The 22,555-nt window shown below is 45.6% G+C and overlaps 1 protein-coding gene across 1 annotated transcript in view; it reads right to left on the reverse strand.

Annotated features, from left to right (window-relative positions):
* Nucleotides 1-22,309, reverse strand: part of Scd5 (stearoyl-CoA desaturase 5) — a 138,970-nt gene extending 116,661 nt beyond the window's left edge. Inside the window, exon 1 of the mRNA XM_005339321.5 lies at nt 21,858-22,309. Within this exon, the coding sequence (XP_005339378.1) occupies nt 21,858-22,089 (232 nt within the window). The 5' untranslated portion in view covers nt 22,090-22,309. The remainder of the gene's footprint in view (nt 1-21,857) is intronic.
* Nucleotides 22,310-22,555: the final 246 nt, after the last annotated feature.

Consider the following 22,555-nt stretch of genomic DNA (forward strand, 5'->3'; position numbering starts at 1 on the left):
CCAGCAGACTGAAAGAGGCAGAGGCCATTTTTTTCACCTATCACTAGAGTGGACTGTGACAAGCATCCTCTGAGTGTGCCAGGTAATCTTTCCCAACATTCCTTTTTCAGAGTCAGTCTCTTGGGCATATGGGTAGGCACATGCCTCAGGTCTGGCCAATTATGGCATCCCACCCTTTGGCAGTAACTTGGAGCAGGCACATGGCTTAGGTCAGTTAGTTTTGACTGATTAATAAACATACCCCCACACTCAATGACTTAAAGCAATAATTTATAATTTCTCACAAGTCTGTGGGTTTGCTAGGTGAGTGGGTCTTTGGGTCTAGGGTGGTCTTCCCATCCCTGTCAAGCACAATCAGATGGGGTGCTCCCATGCTGCATTGCACAGTACCCCATGTGTCCCTCTTTACAGCATTTACACTGCTTGCTTAATCACTGGACACTCTTTGTTTCATGAGGACAGTGACTGTGCCCATTTTATTCACTGCCTCTTCATGAGGTATGGTATCTAATAGGTGCTTGGAAATTACTTGGGTGATGAATGAGGGGTTGTAAGGAATCCAGTTTCAACAAGTGTCATGGGTTTGCTTGAGACAGAGACCTCATGGACAGGGCAACATTCTGAATTTCACAGCACTGCCCTGCATCATGGGGAGAGCTGACATTTTCCATTCCTGATCAGGTGGGTGATGGCCAGCACTCCAGACTCAGGACCTCACATGGCCTACATGCCCGCTCTGGGGAGACAACAGAGGCTTTCTGACAGGCTTCCTCCTTCTGCATTCTGCAACTGCATGTGTCTTCCCCGGCTAGGTCCTCAGTGCCCAGAAATGGCCTTCAGCTCCCCCCAAAATACATACAGTGCTCTTCATTGCTACAAGGATTGCACTGTCCAGAGCCAACCCTTCCTTCTGTCTCTCTCTTCTCTCTCTCTCTGTCTCTTACTTCTTCACCTCCTTGTAAGCATCCTGCCTTTCTTTCTCTTGCTGATGCAAGGATGGGCTAGAGTGGCACATATTAGTTATTTTGTCACCCCAAATCAAATCCTCCTGCAAGTGGGAGGTGGGCAGGAGTTGAGTTATGGTTTAGCACTAATCACCTACTCAGAATACCTTCACCTCACTTTCCTCTGAGGCTTAGAAACTCCAGCCCCACAAAATATTGCAAAGTAAGAAAATGACCAGGTGTCTGAAGCAGTTTTTCAACCATAACACTATCAACATCTTGGACTTGATAATTCTTGATATGAGGACCTGTCCTTTAATTATAGGATGTTTAGTGGCATGCTGGTTTTTATCCACTAGGGGCTAGTAGCGACCTCCCCTCTGATTGTAACATTCAAAAATATCTCCAGTCATTGCTAAATTCCTCTTTGTGGGAGAGGGGTCACTGCTGGATGAGAACCACTTGTCTTAAGCCTTAATGGAATAGCACCCAGAAATGTATTCTGAGGAAATTATTAAAGATGTGCGTACAGGGGCTTGGGTTGTAGCTCAGAAGTGGAGTGCTTGCCTTGCACATGTGAGTCACTGGGTTCAATCCTCAGCACCACATAAAAATAAATAAATAAATAAATGTGTTGTGTCCATCTACAACCAAAAAAAGATGTGCATACAGATGAAGCTTCTAAGATATGGCATGTTTGACAACAGCAACATAGCAACAGCAGAATGACCTAAGTACATCAAAACCTCAGAATAAAGCGCTGCCACTAAAACAACCCATGATCCACATCAATGGGCATAAGAAGATGTTATGATATGTGGACAAGTAAAAAAAATCAGATAAAACAGGGTCATGGGACAATCGCAGAGAACAAGATCATAGTTAGGCATGGAGAAAAAATCATTTGGAAGGCTACAGTACAAAACGGTAATAAATAATAGGTAATAAGTAATAATTCTCTAAGGAGACAGAAGTAATTTTTCTTTCTTTTGCTTGCTTATATTTTCTGTCTGTCTACAAAGAACAAACATTATTTAATTTATAAGATGCAAAATAAAATCTCCAAAAAGAAAAATAACAACCCGAGGTTTGGGGCAATTGTTTCAGTATACAAACAACCTACCAACCACTTCTTCCCAGGAGAAGAATGACCCCTTCTCTTCATACTTTGCTTCTCCCAGATGTTAGAATTTATTGCCTAAAGAAAACAGACCCCAAAGTGTTCCTGTTCTGTTTTATGCCCACCCCCCTTCTCTTCCACCTACCTTAACTTCCCAGGATTCCAATCAGAGGGACTGACTAATACCAACTTTGAGACAGAAGAAATTTGCAGTTCAACTTTCAGCAGTGCTTTACAGGTTGCAATAGGGTGAAGTCCCTAAATCTATGGCTCCAACAGTCCTTGGATCCGCCTAGCCACCCACAATTCACCAATATCAGCAGCCAATATCTCTTCTGCCACAGGCCAAGAAGTTCAGACCCTCAGCTCCTTCTTCCCTCCCATAGTTTGCTAATCAGCCCCTTTGGGTCAGCCAGAATGGAGTGGGCAGAAGAGATGGAATGCAAAACCACTACTTCTGCCCATTGCCAGCGAACAGACTGCTGGGGAAAAAGTGGCAGGCACTGGTCAAGATGAGTTCAAGGATGTCCCCTGGATTCACTGGACAGTTGTCCTCCCACATGGCTCCCCTCCCCTGTTCACTCAAACCCTGGCTGGAGGCTGCCTGCAGGGATGGATTCTGAGTTGGCTGGTGCTATGGAAGCTCAGGTCTGGCATGACTCTGGGGTACTGTCTGGGAAAGCACTTCTGGAGGGAAGGGCATGAGTGTGTGTGTATTGGTGAGGGAAAGAGGGGAACAAGAATATATGGGTAGCCATATTGAATGGGGCTGGTCCTCAGCAGATGTGCCCTTACTCCCTCTAACCCTCCACCAGTACCTGGAATTGAACTAGAAGACACAGGCAAATACTCTACCACTGAGTCACCTGTCTGGCCTTTGTTATCTATTCTGAGACAGAATCTCACCACATTGCCGAGGCTGGCCTCAAACTTGCAATCCTCCTGCCTCAACCTCCTGAGTACCTGGGATTACAGGCATGTGCCACCACTGTACCCAGATTATACACATGCTCTTATGTGGATTTTGTGACCATTATCTGGGCAAAATCCCTGGTTGCTAGATGAACTGCTGGGCACTATTGGCTCTGTCTTATAGCACCATAAACAATAAGTCTCATGATGTCTCACTGGGGTCAGTAACATGATCTCCATTTTATGGATGAAGAACTAAGGTTAAATATGCTGCCAACATGTCTTGAGATTCTTTGTTATTGGTTGTTGTTTTGGTGCTGAGGATTGAGCCCAGGAACTCTAGCGTTCTATGCATGAGCTCTACCCCTGAGCTATGGCCCTAGCCCTTGAAATTCCTAATAATTGTTTAATAAGGTTGCTTTATTTTCATTTTGTACTGGGCTCTGTAAATTATGTGGCTAGTCCAGCTTTGGGGAAAGTTTCTCTATTTCTCATTCCCAGCCTCAGGGCTACCAATAGAGGCCTGGATTCATGTAATCACACTGAGGGATGTTCTCCCAGCCAGGCGGAAACAAAACAAACAAAAGCCACAAATCTGTGCAATTAACCAACAAACTCTCCCCCCACAAAAGGAAGCCCCAACCCCTGCCCTTCGAATCTTTGAAAGCTTGAGAGGATACCATTATTCTTCCTCGGACCCTAAACCCAAGGTCTTGCTGTCATCTCCAGGAGACCCCCAAGTCCAATGACATGGAACTCTTTCCCCTCTGCACTTTCTGCAAACATCTGCACCTCTTTCTTGTTGCTACTGCCACTGTTAGATGGCCTCTTTTTCTGGCCTGTCCTCTCATTCCCTGCTCACACACTGTACACACAGTCGTAAAGATGTGTGAAAGGAAGATGGAATTCTGCATTCAGGACAGGCCAAGATTTCTCCCCACCCCCATCCTAAGCAAAATGCTCATCTGACAGCTTCCAGAACCTACACCGTCTCCAGCCATAGTTCACCCCAGGGACCTGACCCAAATGGATTGCTCAAACACTGACATCATCAGATGTCTTTTGGAAGGTCCCTAGGAGGGCTGCATGCTTGGGGGGCTATTCCTGGTCAGCAGGCCCCAGGCTGTAAGCTAACCAGACCATCTCCCAGGAAGGGGAGGAGGAGGTCTGAGATTTTGTGACTTTGATGATTCCTTGATGTCCCCACAACAAAGACAAGTTCTCTTTAAAAAAAAAATTACATATAACTGAGCATTTCTATCCAAGTAGTACTTATAATAACTAGAGGGAGTAATGAAGGTTAGCTTTCTTTGGAGTCTGGGAGTGGTAGGCAGAGTGATGGCCTCCCAAAGAGGTCCCATCCTGGTCTTTGGTATCAAAATATGTTACATTTCAGGGTAAAAAAGGGAATTAAGGTTGTGGACTGGATTAAGCTTGCTCATTAGCTGACCTTAATCTGGGGAAGAATCCTCTACCATCTAGGTGGGCTCAATGGAATCACAAGGGTCCTTAGAACCGGAAGGGAAGCCGAAGGGGAGGTGGCATGATGTCCCACAAGAAGGATTTGACCTGCCATCACTGGTTTTTGAAGATGCGGGAAGGGCCACAGTCAAGGGCAGCAGGCAGCCTCTGCAAGCTGAAAATGCCAAGGAAATAGGGCTTCCCAAAAGGAATGGAGGGAGACACCTTGATTTAGCACAGTGAGACCTGTGTCCGCCATCTAATCTGTAGATCTCGAAGATAATAAATCTGTTTTGCTATAAGGCATTTTACTTCAGGATGGTTTGTTATGGCGATAAATAGAAAAGTAGCTGAGCAGAGGTGGGAAGGAGGCACTTGGGGTGTCTGCACTGCTCCCCTCACCCTGGTGGAACCATGGCACAATTGTGAGAAGAAAAGAGCAGCTTCTTTTTTCATCCTTGTCCTTTTTTTGTCCCATCATCCAAGGGGATCCTTTACTTGGGTAAAGGGTGCATAGGAACTTACCCGATAAGATCTACTGAGCCCGTTACCTCCCATGTCACCCCCTTCATCCTACCAAGACTTAATTACCCTGCCAATTAAATGCATGCTTAGCATGAGCGAGGTCTTGGGCACAATCCCCAGCAAAAAAAAGAAAAAAAAGAAGGAGGAGGAGGAGGAAAAAACTGAGCCATGCAAGTGATTATATTGACTGTAGATTTCCAAGGAATAATGGACAGTACACATAAATGGATAGTTACTCCCTATTTATTCTTTCAGGAGTTCCTGGCTTCCTCCAGACCAGCAGCACCTACTTAATCTTTTTAAAGTCACAGGCTCCACTCAGAATCTGATGGAAGAAAACGAATTACAGGTATAAAACCTCAGACTCTGTTGTAGGAGGCTCATAAAAAATAAAGGCCTGGAGCAGAAACCTGGCCCAGAACCCTGCTCCAAATGCTGGGACAGCTGAGGGTAAGTAAAAGGCTTTGTAAAGCCTGTTCTTAAAGTCATTTCCAGCTGGGTGTCATGGTGCTCACCTGTAATCCCAGAGGCTCTGGAGGCTGAGGCAGGAGGATCAAAGCCAGCCTCTCAGCAACTTAGTGAAGCTATAAGCAATCTAGTGAGACCCTGTCTCAAAATAAAAAAAATAAAAAGGGCTGAGATGTGGCTTAGAGGTTAAGTGCCCTTGAATTCAATCCCTGGTATAAATAAATAAATAAAATATGAAAAAGGACTGGAGATGTGGCTCAGTTAAGTGCCCCTGATTCTATCCCTGGTACAAAAAACAAACAAACAAAAAAGTCATTTCCTACTAGCTACTTACTTTATGCCCTGGGCCACATAAGGCTGGTCCTGTTTCCAACCTATAACACTCCAGAATTATTTTGTAAGTGCATGTTCTTTCCCACTGGTCTCTGTAATGAGAATAAGACATGAAGACAATGAAGAATCATGAAAAGGAGCTTTGAGAAATGACTCAGCCAGGGGGCTAGCTTTTTGTCAAGGTAACAACAGATCCTATAGGCAGAGAGGCACGATATCATGATGCCTTGGTAAATAATACCTGAGTTCCCCCAGAGCGGGGGTGGCCAAGCCTGCCTCTCTTCATGGGCCAAGGGGAGAGATTGACACTCATATCCTTGTTACTTTCACCTAGAGGGTGACGATGGGAACTTCATCAGAGCTCCGCCACCAGGCATGAATGGCCAATGCTATCCCAACCCACTGTCACTCAGAGGTTGCTCACATACCTAGTTCCCCGATTGCTCCTTGGTAGAAAGTCAGAGTCTTCAGGCAATGTTACCTACTGGTGTCTGGCAGGGCTCAGGAATCAGATTTCCCATATCAGTTCAGTGACTTTGGCAACTGAACACTAACTGCCACTCTGTTTCCTCTAGTGCAAAATGTGAACAAATGTCCATAATCCCTTATCCAAAATCTTGACTCAAATGTGCTTCAAAGTTTAGAACTCTCCCAGTTTTAGAAAGGTAATACTGTGCATGCACTCCACAGTCAGGTCCACGTGAGTCTGCCATCAAACACATTCACAGGAAAATTCTAAATAGGATAACAATTTATGTCAGATTTTGCCACCAAATAAATTCACTTAGTCAAGTTTTCACAAAAAATCAGTTATGAAATAACTGTTTTCCAAGTATTGCTGCTGTTCATACCATAATTAAGACGCTGTGGCCCTGTGACTACTTCACAGAGCTATTGTTGAGTGAAAAGCACTAAGTACGATGCCTGGTGCATAGTAAGCACCTAAATACTATGACATTTTTAGCCAAAAATTCCCCTGCACATTCCACATCCTATGCCCAGAATGTGCTGTTACATCTGCTAGAAATGCCTTTCTCACAATGGTTCTGCCTAATGTACGTCCACCCTGCTCCCTCCAGAGGTAACCTCGGCCATACTCCTTCTCTGGCCACCCCTGCCTACTTCTGTCCTGATGCAACAGATAATTGGCCTAGATCCATCTCTCCTTCTAGAGCAGTGGTCAACCAACAGGCCCCATGGCAGACCTGTTAGTTGGTTGGTTGGTTGGTCAGTTGGTCCATCTGTCTTACTGGACTGTGGGGTGGAACAGTTGTCCCTCCCAGACTTGTTCAGTCAACTAGCTGTGGGGTGGAACAGTTGTCCCTCCCCACCAGCTGAGGGTGATGGAGGTCTTCTTATGGGTCAGAACAATACCCTGTATATTTTCAGCACCTGGCCCAGAATAGGCCCATGTTCACAAAAGTGTAGGAAATGGAATTTAATGAGATATCTAAATCTCTTAGCCTTACTGTCTCCAAGCAGGTGCAGAAAAGCATATTCCAAAAGGGCTCCCTCAGGGCTCCTGAACTGAGCACAGACAAGAACACCAATATGCATACTCAGTGTCATCACAACAGTGTTTAGAGAACCTCTTTTGCATCTTAAAATACTTTATCTTTTTCATAAACCCAATTAATATCTACTAGAAATGGCCCTGGCCTTGGAGTTACTTGGGGGATTAATTAGCACTTTAGCTATTCAGCAAAGATTTATCTGAGTCTAAAATCTCTCCCTCCAGCCTGGAGACTGAAGACACACCTGGCTACCCAGAGCCCAGCTGGCCCTCTGCCTCCCAGAGGCCTGCTGCTCTTTCGGCCAGGGGCAGTGTGACACAGGGTCAAGGGGCTGCTTTGCTTTTAGCACTTTGATTTGCTCCTTCCCCGTGAAGATTCCAGTGGAAGAAGCAGGGCCTGGCTGTTTGGAAGGCTCTCTGCCCACTCTTTGCCTTGCCTTCACACAGCTGAGTGAGAGCAACCTGGAAGCACTCCTCTGAGGAAGGCTAAATGAGCCTCAAGATCTCAAAAAGCTCTAGCAATGGCCTGAGAACCTCTCATGCTAAATGGAAAAAAGCACTGGGAGGCACATCTTCTTCCCAGATTAGGGAAGGAGAAATTCTACAGCAGAAGAAGTGATGCTGCAATTTGACTGTGTCCCCAAAGTTCATATGTTGGAAACTTGAGCCCCAGTCATGATGTTAGGAGGCGGGGCCTAAAGGGAGGCATTTGGGTGGTGGGCACCTCCTTCAAAAGTAGATTAATGGGTTCCTTAAAAAAGGGTGAGTTCCTCCACCAACTGCTATGTGATGAAAGAACAAGAAGGCTCTTGCATGCTGATCCCTTGACCTTGCACTTCCCAGTCTCCAGAACAGTAAGCCAACACATCTGGGCTAATTATAATTTACCCATGTAAGTGCTTCTCTTGTTGCAGCACAAAATAGGCTGAAGTCAGGTTCTGCCCTGGGTGGGGGTGGTCACTGCTCTTTGCCAGCCTGCAGGCCAGAAAAACCACCTATGTCCTGTGGCCACCGTTTACAGGATGCAGGTTAGGACTAACCTCTCCCTCCACCCCTTGGTTGTAGTGAACATCTACTGCCCTTTCAGGCCCATTCCTGGGGTCTTCCTGACCATTTTCATTTGTCAGTGGGTCAGAAAAGTGACAAAGGGTGCCCTTGTATCAGTTGGCAGAAGAACCTGGATCCAAGATGCCACTGAAAGAGACAGTGTATCACAAGCAGAGCTACACTGTGTTTCCAGCTTACCAAGAAGGGGGCCGAGCTGAAAAAGTGCCTGCTCTCCTCCTAATGTTGTGAAGCCTTCCTAGACAGGGAGTCTAGGAACCAGGCAGGGTGCCATATGCCTGTAATCCCAGCGACATTTCCCTGGCATTTCAGGTGAACTAACAGTCACAGAACCATCCTGAATTTGGGATTGTACAGGAAGACACATTCCTCCTAAGCTACCAGCCCCTGGGGTGGAGTGTCACTAACACTCTGGGTAGAAGAACCACCTGCAGTTTGTTAAAATGCAGATTCCTGTATCTGGCTTCAGAAAGTCAGGTTCTGGAGGTCTGGGTGGAGTCCTGAATCTGCATGCTCAAGAAACAGCTCATTTAAACGACTCCAGTGCAGACAGCAGACCTCGCTGAGGCAAACTGACCGACAGCTGATCCCTGCTCCTGGGTTTCTATGCCTCAACACTTTTAGATACAGTTTCTCAAAGCTCTTTTCTTCAGGGACTGTGGGCAGTTAGTAAGAGAAAGGCTGCTCCCAGGTTTTCCATATAGATCATGTAGCCAGAATCCCCTCCATCAACACTTAGGTATTTATGGAAGCAGTTTCTAGAATTTACTTCAACCTAATCTGAGAGGGGAAAAAAGAGCTACTAAAGGACATTACTAGGACACTCGATGACATTTGAGTAATCACTGAAGCTTAGGAAATATCAAGGTTATAGTTCCTAATTTGGGTAACTGTACTGTGCTTATGCTCTTGTTCTTAGGAAATACACATTGAGATATTTAGAAATAAAAGGGGACAGTGCTTCCAACTCGTTCTCTAATAGTTCAGGAAAAAAACAATATATGTACACATATGTACATACATAGAGAAAAAAACTGATAAAGCAAATGAAGCAAGCTGTAAACGGTGAGACTGGGCTGAGAGTTTCTTGTACTGTTATGGGCCAGGCTATCTGGGCAATGACCAAACAGATTCCATTTTGCTCTGAGATTCCACGTCATGTAAGAAATGCTTCTCCCAGGCAAAGCCCCACCTCCGCACCCATTAACAATTGCTTAGCATAGTATGTTTGGCAACACAAAATGGCAATTCTTATACAATGTAAAAGTGTTCTGTATTTGGTTCCCATTTTTCTTGGACAAGGTACCTTGTCAGAAATTGATTGTCTAGATGTTAGTAACCATTCTTTAACTTGTACACAACTAGGGACATTTTGGCCCACTCTCTTTTCTGCTTATGATTTTAGATCTCATGATGTTGTTTATGGTTTTGAATCATAGCAACAGCCACTTATGCTTCAATACGGTTTTGGACTATAAAAGGTGTACTCAAACCCTGGGAGGGGACCGAAGGGTATAGACTTGCAGCCTACCCCTCAGCCTGCCAGCTAGTAGATCCGGTCCACCAGCTGGTGAATAAAGTTTCTGTCTCCTGCTTTAAGATCGATTCAGGGGGCTGGGGATGTGGCTCAAGCGGTAGTGCGCTCGCCTGGCATGCCTGCGGCCTGGGTTCGATCCTCAGCACCACATACAAACAAAGATGTTGTGTCCGCCAATAACTAAAAAGAAATAAATATTTAAAAAAAAAATCTCTCTCTCTCTCTCTCTCTCTCCTCTCTCTTTAAAAAAAAAAAAAAAAAAAAAAAAAAAAAAAAAAAAAAAGATCGATTCCAGGAGGCTGGGATTGTGGCTCAGCAGTAGAGTGCTTGCCTAGCATGGGCAGGACCCAGGTTCAATCCTCAGCACCACATAAAAATAAAGGCATTGTGTTGTGGCCGTCTACACCTAAAAAAAATAAATAAATGTTTTTAAAAATGTATGTATAAAAAAACATCGACAGTGATTTATTGCAGTCTCACCTTGACAGTACCATTTTTATGAGTCTAAAATTGTATATCAAGGTAAAAAATTGCAAAGAAAAAAAAATCCCAAGGTAAGCAAGGATCGGGGGTGGGTAATAGACTATTCTTTTTTGTATATGCTTGAAACTTCCTTTAATTAAAAAAAATTACCTGTACCAAGCCTCAGGTATAGTTTGAGTGACACTGGCCCTGGGCTAGCTGATGGGCCTAGACACCATTTACCTTTATGGGAAAATTAATTGTGAGTTAGGAGCACCTCCTGACTTGTGGCACTTTCCTCATCTGTCCCCTTACCTCCCAACACCACAAGGAAGTAACTTTATAATTTTATTTTTACAATGTTATTTTTTCTGATGATAAAAGTAATATCAATTCTCTCAGATGGGAAAATCTTATGCAAAGGCAATTATAAATGAAAATTACAATCACCTTTTAGACACACATTGCTTCTAACACAAAAGGAGTTTCTTCTAGGACAAGTGAGTCACCTAAAACCATAGAATTTTTTTTTTTTTTTGAGGATTGAATCCAGGGGTTTTAAACACTGAGCCACATCCACAGCCCTTTTAATTTTTTATTTTAAGACAGGGTCTCACTAGGTGGCTTACAGCCTCACTAAGTTGCTGAGGCTGGCCTTGAACCTGAAATTCTCCTGTCTCAGCCTCCCAATTGCTGGGATCACAGGTGTATGTCACTATGCCCTGCTAAACCTTAGATTGTGATTGGGCTCTAATACCTTTCCTCACACAGTATGGGGATATCAACTTAGACTGGAATATACTAATTTTCTTTTAAATTCTCATATTTAAATAGAACTGTGAATGGGATTGAAGCTAAAGATTACACAGATTATACAACAAGAGAACGAATATGCAGAGGTGATAGTAAAAATATTTGACAACCCACAAGGCACCAACCAATCAAAACAGATGTAGAGTTAAGCCCTGCAGCTGAGCCAGGCATTGAGCTTTTAGCTTCAGGATTGCTAGGGATTCCATGCATAGCAGAAAAGGCAGAAGCAACTGGTTATTTCAATATTTTAATCACTAGTAGAACCACAGTGGTGCATGCTGATTGAATACAAGCTCTGTGCCCAAGGGAATATGAGATTTAATAACTGCTTATTCCAGCTCTCCTAGGAGCACTGCCAAGCTAGTTCGTATCTACCTTATACCCAGATGGTGTGACTTAACTTGCCCCAGAGCTCCAGATGGAATTCTAGGACATCATTCTATGCCTACTCTGGCATATTTTTGAACTGAAGGAAATTGAACAGAAACAGATATATTAACAACAAACAAACAAACAAAAAATGAATGACAAAAAGAAACCCACCTCTCTACCATTCCCTTATTTTCCTAAAAGCAGGACATACATTTATAAGGGCTAGTGTCCTTCCCCTACCTTCTACCAGGAAAGACAACGGTTGACCAAAATTAGGCCCCTGTCAGCCTGGAGACCCACAAAGCCAACTTCAGGAGGCCTACTAACTAGCCTTTATCTATTTGCCTTTCTACAGTCAGATTCTTTCTTCTCTAGAAATGTACTTTGTTGCTTCTCTAAAAATGTACCCTTCTGGGCTAACTTTAGAAAGATCATCAAGCTCTAGATATTTGATATAAACTTCAGCTACAAATTAAAAAGTCTCATGGATGTTCTATAAAAACAGTACTTTGTATCCATTTTGAACCAATAAAATTCTAAAGACTTGTGAGGCCCTGGGTTTGATTCTCAGCACCACGTATAAGTAAATTAAATAAAGGTTTATTGACAACTAAAAAATATTTTTTAAAAATTTTTTTAAATGTACCCTTCTGTGCTGAAGATGCTCTATAGGTGGAATTCAAAGCCACCTCTTTGAGACCTACTCATTCCCTGTGTGTCTCCCATGTATACATATGAAGTATATAGGCCAATAAACTTCTGTTCATCATTGTTTTTAATTGGTCTTTTGGTGCAGGGCTCTGTCCCAATTAAGAACTATGAAGGGAAGAAAAAAAATTACTTTTTCCTTCTTTTGTAGGAAAGACCCTGAAGTAATGTGAATAGAGCTCAAAAATGTTACTGGCTCACCCACTTTTCAAGTTCTGCAGAGCCCAAGATATGTGTGGGCCTTATTCACACTTGCTAATAAGTATCTCCGCTTGCTTATCGTGACTCATGGGCCCACAAATGCTTTGGGAACACTTCAAGTGAGTCGCAGACTGAGAACAGAGTCAAGTTTCATTGAAACTATCTCAAAATCTTCTTATGAACATACTTGGGAGAGGAGTGAACTGGTGAACTACTCCATGAAACACTTAAGTTTCAGAAATTCATTTCTAATTTGATGCATGGAACTTTGAAAGGATAAGAGTATTTTCCATTTTCTACCCCAGCCCAGAGAACAATAGTTGCTCCTTTGAGTTACAAAAGATAGAAGAGTAGAGACCTGAGTCTTTGTTTTCTCACTCAATGTCTGGCCCAGGGCCCTAAGTAATTAATTGCTTGCTTGATAAATGCTTTTGATGAGGAGGATGCTATTAGAGATGGCCTGGCCCATTTAGCTCCCAGATTGTGTTCATAAGCCATCCTCCCTTCAGAGAACCAAGCTAAAACCAGCACAGCCCCAATAGCAAGTAGATGATGATATCCATATGCTAGCCAGTGATAGAAGAAGAAAATGCATTTAAACCTGACTTTTAAATCTCTATTCTTATCTCATTTCATTTCCAAGTTCATTGATATTTGATATTTCTTCTCCCATTTCAGAGGCACTATTAGGAATCTTCCACCCTAGGAGACCCAACCACCTCCTAGAGCAACATCCATTAAGCACTTACCTTAAGTAGGCAATTTACATGCGTATCTGACTCAAAGGTTTTACATGACTACAATACAGTTCTGCTCTGTACATCTTCCTGAATGTGCACTTTCAAAAACTGTTTCCGGTACTCTATCTAAAAGCTATTGTTCTGTTTTCCTCATCACACAATTAGCACCTTCCCTCTTGGTAATACACTTTGTTCTTAGATTGTTTGTGCAAATAAAAAGTACCTGCTGGGTGGGGTTCAGTGAGGAGACAATGGACTTTTAACTGCCCTTAAGTAAAATCTGGGATAAGAGAACAGAAATCCGGCTGTGACTTCATCAGTGAGGTTCTGCATCCCATGAAAGATGAGGAAAATGACCAATCATGAAAATCAGCATTCCAGGGAAATTGTGTCTCCAAGGTTAAGGACATTCTAAGTCACTGGCTTTCTATCTTTTTAATTCAGTTAAATTAAGCCAGGAACCCTACTCCAAAAGTGGTTAAGAATGCTCTGTGCCCAGAGTCACATTCCCCACCTTCAACACTCCCTCCACCCAACCTGTCACCCCTCATCAAAGCCCTGAGGAGCAGTAGAGAGCTCTGCAAGCTTCTCCTGAGATCAGGGCTACTCACAGGGTGCACAGGTGCAGAGGAGCATGCAGATCTCCAGGGCCCTGAGGAAAAGGTCTCTCTTTCCCCAGCCCTTCTCCCCAAACCACACAGTTCTCCTACAGGGCTGGGGAACACTGTTAAAGGTAAGGGACCAAATGCAAATTCCCTTTGAAAAAGCGTGCAGTGACTTAGACTCATTCATTCATCCCTTGATCTCTCCACCCTGCACTGCACATGTTGGGTATCATCACAGCAGAAGCTCTGTGTCAGGTTGGAGCAGAGCAGCCCTGGGGGAGCTTGGAGCCTCAGGGGAAAGCAGACATTTATGACTCACCAGGATGACCACAAGACCCCAGACAAGCATAAGGGGTCAGGAGCAGAGGGCAGAGCACATTGAAATGTAAGACATAGAAACTGAAGCCTCTCCAGACACAGGAAGTGCACCACGAGGAGAAAGGAAGGAAGAAGAGATGCAGCCTGTACCAGCAGCCATGCCTGCCTCTTCCCTCCAGCAGAGGTCCTCCCATTAGTGTCCTGCCTCAGAATTTCTCACTTTTTGAAATGAGAAATCTTCGTTATCATCTAAGCCACTGAAGCTGCATTTTGTGATACCTGCAGCCAAGAGCCAAATTTTATCCCAGCTGATAAAATCTGCTTCTCAATTTTTGTGGAAGGCAGCCCAACCCCCAGGCCCCTGTTACCAGTTCAATTGTTAAATAGACATGCTAAAGTCCCAAAGGCCATGCACAGGGTCTCCTTGTTATTTTCCCCTGTATCTATTCATGAAAATAAAATTAATTTTCTAGCCCATGAATTAAACATTGCTGCTGCCGCCAGTGGTTGAAAGACTAGCAACGGCCTTTTGTTGGTTAAGAGAAGCAGGATCCCGACATGTTCTAAAATAAGCTACAAGGAGTCAAAAGTGTAGGAGGGGAAGCAAAGGAAAAGAGACCATTAAAAGGAAAATTGCAAAATCCCACTCAAGTTTAGCTTCTCTAAATTGCCAGCTTGTGGTCACAGGGTGCTTATCTAACCATAGCATGTAGATGAGCCGTGGAGATATTGTTAAAATGCAGCTATTGATTCAATAGGGCAGAGATAGAATCTGAGATTGGCTATTTCTGAAAGCTCCCAGGTAATGCTGAGGGCTGCTGATCCAAGGACCGACCACACTTTGAGTAGCAAGACTCTTAAGGCTCAGGTGGCTCAGCTGGGGGATTCCTGGGTGTTTGCTATAAAACTCTAGGACGCTCCAGAAGAAGCCTGCAGCCTGAGGGAACCCAGAGCCCTCAAACCATTCCTTGTAAACATCAGAGCCTGCAGTATCCCTAACACCCACAGAAATGGGGAGCAGGATGTAGAAGAGAGGACCCTTTACCCCTAGAATGCAGGCTAGTGAGAACCAGCTGCTTTAAGGCCAGTTTGAGGGTGGAAGTGAGGTAGGAATTGGAACAGCCCCCCTCCGTGGGTAACTTTTAGAAGCCCCTTGGTCAACCAGCCCCAGTTTCCTGCAGACTCCCCTCAGTTCCCACCTCTTCTAGTGCAGCTCTGGACTGTGCAACCTATATGACTTGGTGGGTATTAGCTGTGCATCTATTTCTCCAGCTCACCTGCCTCAGGATGGCAATAATGAATGGGGGTAATAAATAGTGTTAAATAAGGAAACTAAATAAGGTTATCAGCTGTGCATCAGAAACACCAAAATAATTAAAATAGTTTTTTTGTTGTTTTTTTGTTTGTTTGTTTTTTGTTTGTTTGTTTTTTTTAAAGCCAGGATATCACTCTGGGAGATTCCAATTCAGTAGCATGGGTAGAGGCTCAGGCTTCTGAAAAATTTAAAACCTACTCAAGTGATTCTGATGATCGGTCATTTTTAACAACCACCAGAATGAAAAAACAAGCTGGGCACAGTGGCTCATGCCTGTAACCCCAGCAACCCAGAAGACTGAGGCAGGACAACTGCAAGTTTTAGGCCAGCCTCAGCAACTTAGCAGCAGTCCTAGCCAAAGTAGAAAAGGGAGAAAAAGAAATTAAAAGCATCCCAATTAGAAAGGAAGAGGTGTGCACACCTGTAATCCCAGACGCTCAGGAGGCTGAGGCAAGAGCGTAAGGATTCGAGGCCAGCCTGGGCAACTTGGTGAGACCCTGTCTGAAAAGATAAAAAAAGGGCTAGGGGTGTGGCTCAGTGGTAGCTTGCCTAGCACATGAAAGGCCTGAGTTCAATCCCCAGTACTGAGAGAGAGAGAGAGAGAGAGAGAGAGAGAGAGAGAGAGAGAGAGAGAGAACGCAATATTAGTGGATGTGAATACATGAATCTAGGGCCTTGCGCATGCTAAGCATGTAAGACTGCGAGACTCTCTCTTATGGCCATTGACACACACAATGAAAAAACAACAATACTTATAAGGGAGGCAACTGGCCCTGTGGAGGCCACCAATCCACTGCCAAGGGAAATAAAACCTGAAGCAAACCAGCTTTCAGCATGACCTGGGCTTTCTGACCACCAGGGGGCTTGCTTCATCCAGGGGTCTGGATCCAACAAGTCTCAGCCTGCAAAGGAAGAGCTGAACAGAGAAGCCCAGAGGAGGGAAGCCCAAAGGGAGTGAGCCAATGAAGCAGGGAGGGCTGATGTTGGCTGTGTGCGGGCTTCAGGGCCAAGCCTCTGCTTCATTCCATTCCAGCTGCAGCCCAACGCTGCTTGTTCTGTTACAATCCCCAGTGCACAGCTGAAGACACTTAGAAGAGAGGATGAGTAATTTGCTCAAGGCCACACTGGGGTGATGGGCAGGACATTGGGCGGAGACCCTTTATTTCAGATCCCATACTCTTTTTTTTTGCTGTGTCAGGAATGAACCCAGGGCCTTGCCCATTCTAGGCAAGCACTGCACCTCTGAGCTACACACCCAGCCCCAAAGTCTTCTTTATACCCCAAGGGTGGTGGCACTTCTAATGAAACATAGGACAGAGGGACAGGTAGACTGTGTGACAGAGATGACAGAATGTCAAAATAAATGCTCAAGGAAAATGCCCCCCAAACTCATTTGCTTTTGTAAATCCTTAAAAAAAAAACCATCAAGGAGGCTGGGGGTGTAGCTCGGTGTTAGACCACTTGCCTAGCATGGGTGAGACCCTGGGTTCAACCGCTAGCACTGGGAAAGAAATTAAAAAATAAATAAACTACCATGGCTATTGTCACCCTTTTGTATTATCTATCAGTGGCTTTTTCTAAGTGATCATTATAATCTTATGCAAGACACAAAACTAGATTGAGAACTAAAACATTATAGCAGAGTCATATCGAATATTAAAAGTTCTGCCTCACATTTGAATCACGAGTACTCAAGCCTCCCCACATCTCTTGGGGGATAATAAATAGTAGAGTGTCTACTCTCTGGAAAGCCCTTTAATATATGCCCCCTGTCAGTTTAGTATTACTGTTCCCATTTTACAGACGAGGAAACCAAAGCTCACAAATTATAAAGGGCAAGTCTGAAGTGGAACTAATTGGCAATGCCAAGATTCCCAGCCCTGGTTTCCACTCTGCAGCTCAATTTCTCATTTTATGATCACAGCGAAGCCTGCAGTGACCTTGACCGGTTTTGGGAAAAAACTGAGTTAATAATGTTAACCTCAATCTATATTTACACTTGCTGGAACCATTTAGCCAGCAAAAAGCACTCTATTATCTCTGGTTTTGCTCCAGTCCAGTCGGAGCAAGTTCTTAGATGTGCCCATTTATTAAAAATGCAGGAGTTGCAACAACACTGGGCCGGGATTACAGGGTTTAAAAGGAAGGGCCATTTGGTTTTTTAGTTTGGGGTTTTTGAATACTTTATTTCAGTATAACAGACTTTTTTTTTTTTTTAATGATGGCTCAAGGAGACAGAAAGGGAAAAAAAAAGTCAAAACTGAGATTCAGAAAAATAATTTGGCCCTGTTTCTACGGCAATCATTACTGGCTATGTTCCAGAATTCCCAATGACAGTGTCAAAGACCAGGTGAGGTGTCAGAGGAACAAAAAAAGATTCTTAGCTGCAAAATGGTGATCTTTTGGAAGAAAGTAGACAGAAAGAAAGAGGAGGGCATTCAGGAGAAAGTACAGAAAGGATTTTTTTCCTTTGGGGATTTTGAGAAAGAGCCTTTATTTTCAAAGCCAAAACAAGAGACGCAATGAAGCCAAGTTCTATGCCAATTTATTGGGCTGCAGAAAGGCCTTTTATTCTTCTATTAAAGAAAAAGAGCCAGTATTAGGATCAATAATAAAAATAGCAGCTCACAATTACTTAATACCAACCAAGGACTAGGAACTGTGCAAAGTGATTTATATATATCAGCTAATTTAATTCTCACAATTTCATGAGCAAGTATCATTAATACACCCAATTTACAGGTGAGAAAAAGGTTCAGAGATGTTAATTTATCCAAGGCCATGCAAGAACAGCAGGGGATTTCCATTCAGATCTACCCCTCTGTTGAGCCTTGCTCACCCTAAAACACAGGGAGACAAGACAGAAGTCCACTGCCATGCATTTGCAGGGCTCTTCAACACCCTGAAGACCTTCATGGAAAAGAAGCATAAGAAACAAACACATCAGGACTAACAAAGACATCTATTCTAAGTCGTGGATATAGGTTACCCCAATGCCTCACAGAAGACAGCTCATCTTTGGGTAGTTTTCAAAACGTGCATGTTGGACCACCCAGCTTCTCCTGACTCCCCTCCCCCATGCCACCTTTAATCTCCAATTCTCAACTCTCTTGCCATAGGCTGATGCCCACTCAGGACAGTCTAGATACAGAAGGGCCCAGAGAATCCCACATCTGCCTTCACAATAGTCACATGTACCCCAGGGGAGGATAGAAAGAGGATGGCTGATGCATTCAAAAGAGAAAGGTAAATGACTACTTGGCAACTGAAGTTGACCTTCAGGGGAAAGACATATCTCACCATGAGATACATTTAGGGGGCTCTGATGACATTTCGAGAGAAACTAGAAAAGTTCTTGATGTTTCTAGGAGTCACCAGTCAGATTCCTGGAGACAATCAGGGAAAGGTTCCATGGGGAAGCAGCCCCAGGACTTTTACCTCAAAACTGCTGGTCATCACTTCCAGCTCAATATCCAGGGCATTGTCTAACTGTCTCCTTGGCCAGGAATTCTCCAAGCTGGCACTTTTGTGACCTCAAGCTTTCAGGGGAGCTTTTTCCTCCCAGTGGAGTTTGATTTCTGTACCTGAAACTAATGAACTCATCCCTGAGGACCTGTGAAAACCAAGAGCATTCTGTTCTGACAGCCTGCCCACTGAGGAAACTGGGAGGATCCGAAGGAAAAACTACTTGCTCTGGTCCTGAGGAGGTTGGGGGGTGAGGATTAGGCTGGGCAGGAGATGGAAGGAAGTACTTAATGGATCTTTCACGGATGACATTTTTCACCATGTAAATCACTCCCCGCACACTGCACACCTAATATATCCCTTGAGTGGGGCACTCACTGCACGTATGCCTCTTGTTTTAGGCAACCTCATTTGAGGTGGAGGATAGCAAGCCTATTTCCTTGACAACTCAGGTCTCTGAAAGGATGAGCAGCTCACTGGGGCAAGAACTCGGCCTTTGGCCAGGCATGGTGGCACACACCTGTAAACCCAGCCACTTGGGAGGCTGAGGCAGGAGGATCCTGAGTTCAAAGCCAGCCTCAGCAACTTAGTGAGGCCCTGTCTCTAAATAAAATACAAAAGAGGCAGGGGGGCACTGGGGATATGGCTCAGTGGTTAAGTGCCCCTGGGTTCAATCTCCAGTACCACAAAAACAAATTCAGCCCTAATGCTACACAGAACCAGTGAGGGAGGTGTAGGTAAAGGGCATTCAGTGGGGGTAGATTTGTGGGTCAAGACACTAGGATTTTTTCTGAAAATAGCTGTGACACAACAGTCCCCTACTCCTCCTGCTTGCCTGAGAGCCTAGACATTATCACAACTGATCTTAGCTGCAATATGATTGTATGATTGTCCCTCTTTCCTGCCCCCCCCCCACATCATTCGAAATGTTTCTAAGTCACAATTTGGGGCACTGAAACTACCACATCCAACACTGCATTTTTTTTTTTTTTGAGAGGCAATGAAGGTAAGGAAAAGAAGAAGAAAGAGAGAACAAAGCTGATAGAGAGTGGCAGAGGTACAGGATGGGGTTTGGCAACATCACCCGCAAAAGGGAAACTAGATACCTGCAGTGTGTTGCCTTCTCTGAGGCAGTTAGAGGAGTTTGGGGGCCAACAGAGGGCCTGCTGGTCAAGATCTTTCAGCACAAAGATTCAGTCTTCACCACTGAGAACAGTCTGGGAAAGGGCAGAGGTAACTTGGCAAACCTAAGGAGGAGAGCCTGGTCCTTGTGGCTCCTGGAGGAATGCCCGGGTCCTGGGGTTCAGAGGTTGTAAGCAGTGGAGCCTGTGAGTCCCATGGAGCTCTAGGCATGTAAGATAATATTTTAAGTGCTCACTTCTTGAGCGTGTTCTAAACATTGAAGCTATTAAAGGTAAGGCCCAGTCCCCCAGAGGCAGGTAGGCTCTGTAGTTCAATGCCCAGCCCCACTTCTGGAAGCTGAGGGAACCAGGGCCTGGATGGAGCCTCCAGGCAGCAGAGGCTTTGGTTAGCAGTGGGAGTGTATCCATTAAGCAATGGCTGCATGTCTTACAATGTTGTCACTTACAGATAAAGGAAGACAGAGAATTAAACCACTTAAGAAGAACAATGGGGAAAACCACAAGGAATTGAGAAGGCACAATGAGGAAGCTGGATTACCAGAGCTCTGGGGGGACTTTAAAGGCTTTAGGGATTCCCTAAGACACTTGCCTCTCACCATCCCTCAACATTGTGTTCACTCTCTGAGCCACACCCCCCTTTAACAGGTACCAAGTTCTGGATGGGTTTGCTTCCAAGATAAGGGACTACAGGGCTTCAAGGGAAGGCTTAGAACCCCAGTGGCCCTATTCTCTATATATGCATCTGCAACTGGATCTATGCCGAATTAGCAGCTTTGAAGAAAGAGGTCTTCTTAATGTCTTCTTGTCTCTGCCCCTCTGGAAATAAAAGTAGGTTGTGCTTCTCCTGTCCCAGTTCTTTACAGGGAAACCAGAGCTAAAGGGCTTCTTGGATTACCGCTTCCAATTCTCAGGCCAGTGTATCAATGACTGTGCCTTTTGTCTTGGCTACTGCAGTTTTGATGAGAGAAGCCAAAACCAGTCTTGGGGCTAGGAAGGCCTGCTAGATGGTTAAGCGACTGAGATCCTGCAGCACAGGCACGGAGGTCCTGGGACCTCTGGAGAGGTGGTGCTCTGCTCCTGGGATTCCTTCCCTGTGGTAGGAGGTGTAAGAAAGGAAGATGGCCAGAAAGCCACAGGTGCACTCACAGGTGCAGAACACATCTGCACTGGCCAGGTAGAGAAAGCCTCTGGAGAGGTTGGTGCTGGGGCAGAGCGCTCTCTCCATGGGCTCGTTTGCTCACAGAGAAACTTCTGGGGCTGAAGAACTGCAAGTGGGCATTGCAAGATCACGGAGCGGGGAGGTAGAGGGGGCTTAAAGAGGCAGGAAAGGAACTGTTTTCTTCAATCTAATGCTTGAAAACCAAGACTCAATCTTGTGCCAGGTCTCTTCCGGCTTCCTTTATCTTTATTTTTATTAATTCAGCCCCGAGGTCCGTGACCCGCCAAGGAGACCAGAAGCTGAAACACTGCAGACAGAACCCTGGGACCCGCACAGCCACACTACTACCCACTGTCCTGGCTCCTTGAGCCTATACCTAGCCACTCTCTCAGCTCGCCTTGGACAGCAGGGCTGGGTCCCTCTGGCTCTCCATAAGGGGGCCAGCAAACGCTCTTTTTCAGGCTAACCGCGGGGGAAAGCAAAAGTTGGAAATGCCCGGGCGGAAATACCTGCCCGTCCGAAAGGGTGCAGAACTAGATCCCTAGGGGGCCAGGGCGCGTAGGGAAGGCGAGGGGAGAACCAGGGAGCTTCGCACCGCTTGTGGCCGAGCAGCGACCTCGCGCGCCAGGTGGGGCCCCTCCACTAAGCCTGGAGCGTTGGAGGCGCCGGCGGCACTTACCCCAGAGCAGAGTGAGCGGCATGGCTTTGGGGATGAGCACCAAGGAGTATATGGCACCCAAGTGAAGCAGGCTCATCAGGACTACGTTCCTCCAGACGATGTTCAGCCGCTGCTCACGCGCGCCAGGCCTCTCCTGGCGATCGCCGTACGCCAAGCCTTCGAGCTCAGCACGGATTTCCTCCTTGGCATCGCAGAAGGAAACCTTCCCCGCGTCAGTGGCCTGGCCTGGCATGGCTGGGGAAAGGTGGGCGCTGGCAGCAGCGACGCGCAGAGCAGCTGGCTGCGGCGGGGGCTCTTGCCTTTTAGCCGGGATTCTCCGCACCTCGCGTCCCCGCCCTCCCAGCCCTTCTCTCAGCGTAGCCTAAGGATGCCAATCCTGGCGGACGGCATCTGTTGCTGGCGTATCACCCGCGCAGCTGTCGAGCTCAACTCCGCTGCGAGGAAGAGGAGGCGGGAGCGTGGGGCGGGAGAAGGCGCGGAGCAGGGGCCGAGAGGGCGGGGTAGAGAGGGCTGGAGCACTCGCCGGGAGCCGGGGAAGAAAGACCTGCATAGCTACAGCCAATCAGCACTGCCCGTGGGGCTCTTAAAGAAAAGGCCCCCTAAGCCCGGAGTCTGGGCTCCGCTGGGAGGCCCCCTGGACCGGAGTTGGCAGCTCCTGACCGGGGTTCGGTGAGATGGGGCTCCGGGGACAGGGAGCC

Source organism: Ictidomys tridecemlineatus, chromosome 9, assembly GCF_052094955.1.
Source record: "Ictidomys tridecemlineatus isolate mIctTri1 chromosome 9, mIctTri1.hap1, whole genome shotgun sequence".
NCBI classification, from domain to species: domain Eukaryota; kingdom Metazoa; phylum Chordata; class Mammalia; order Rodentia; family Sciuridae; genus Ictidomys; species Ictidomys tridecemlineatus.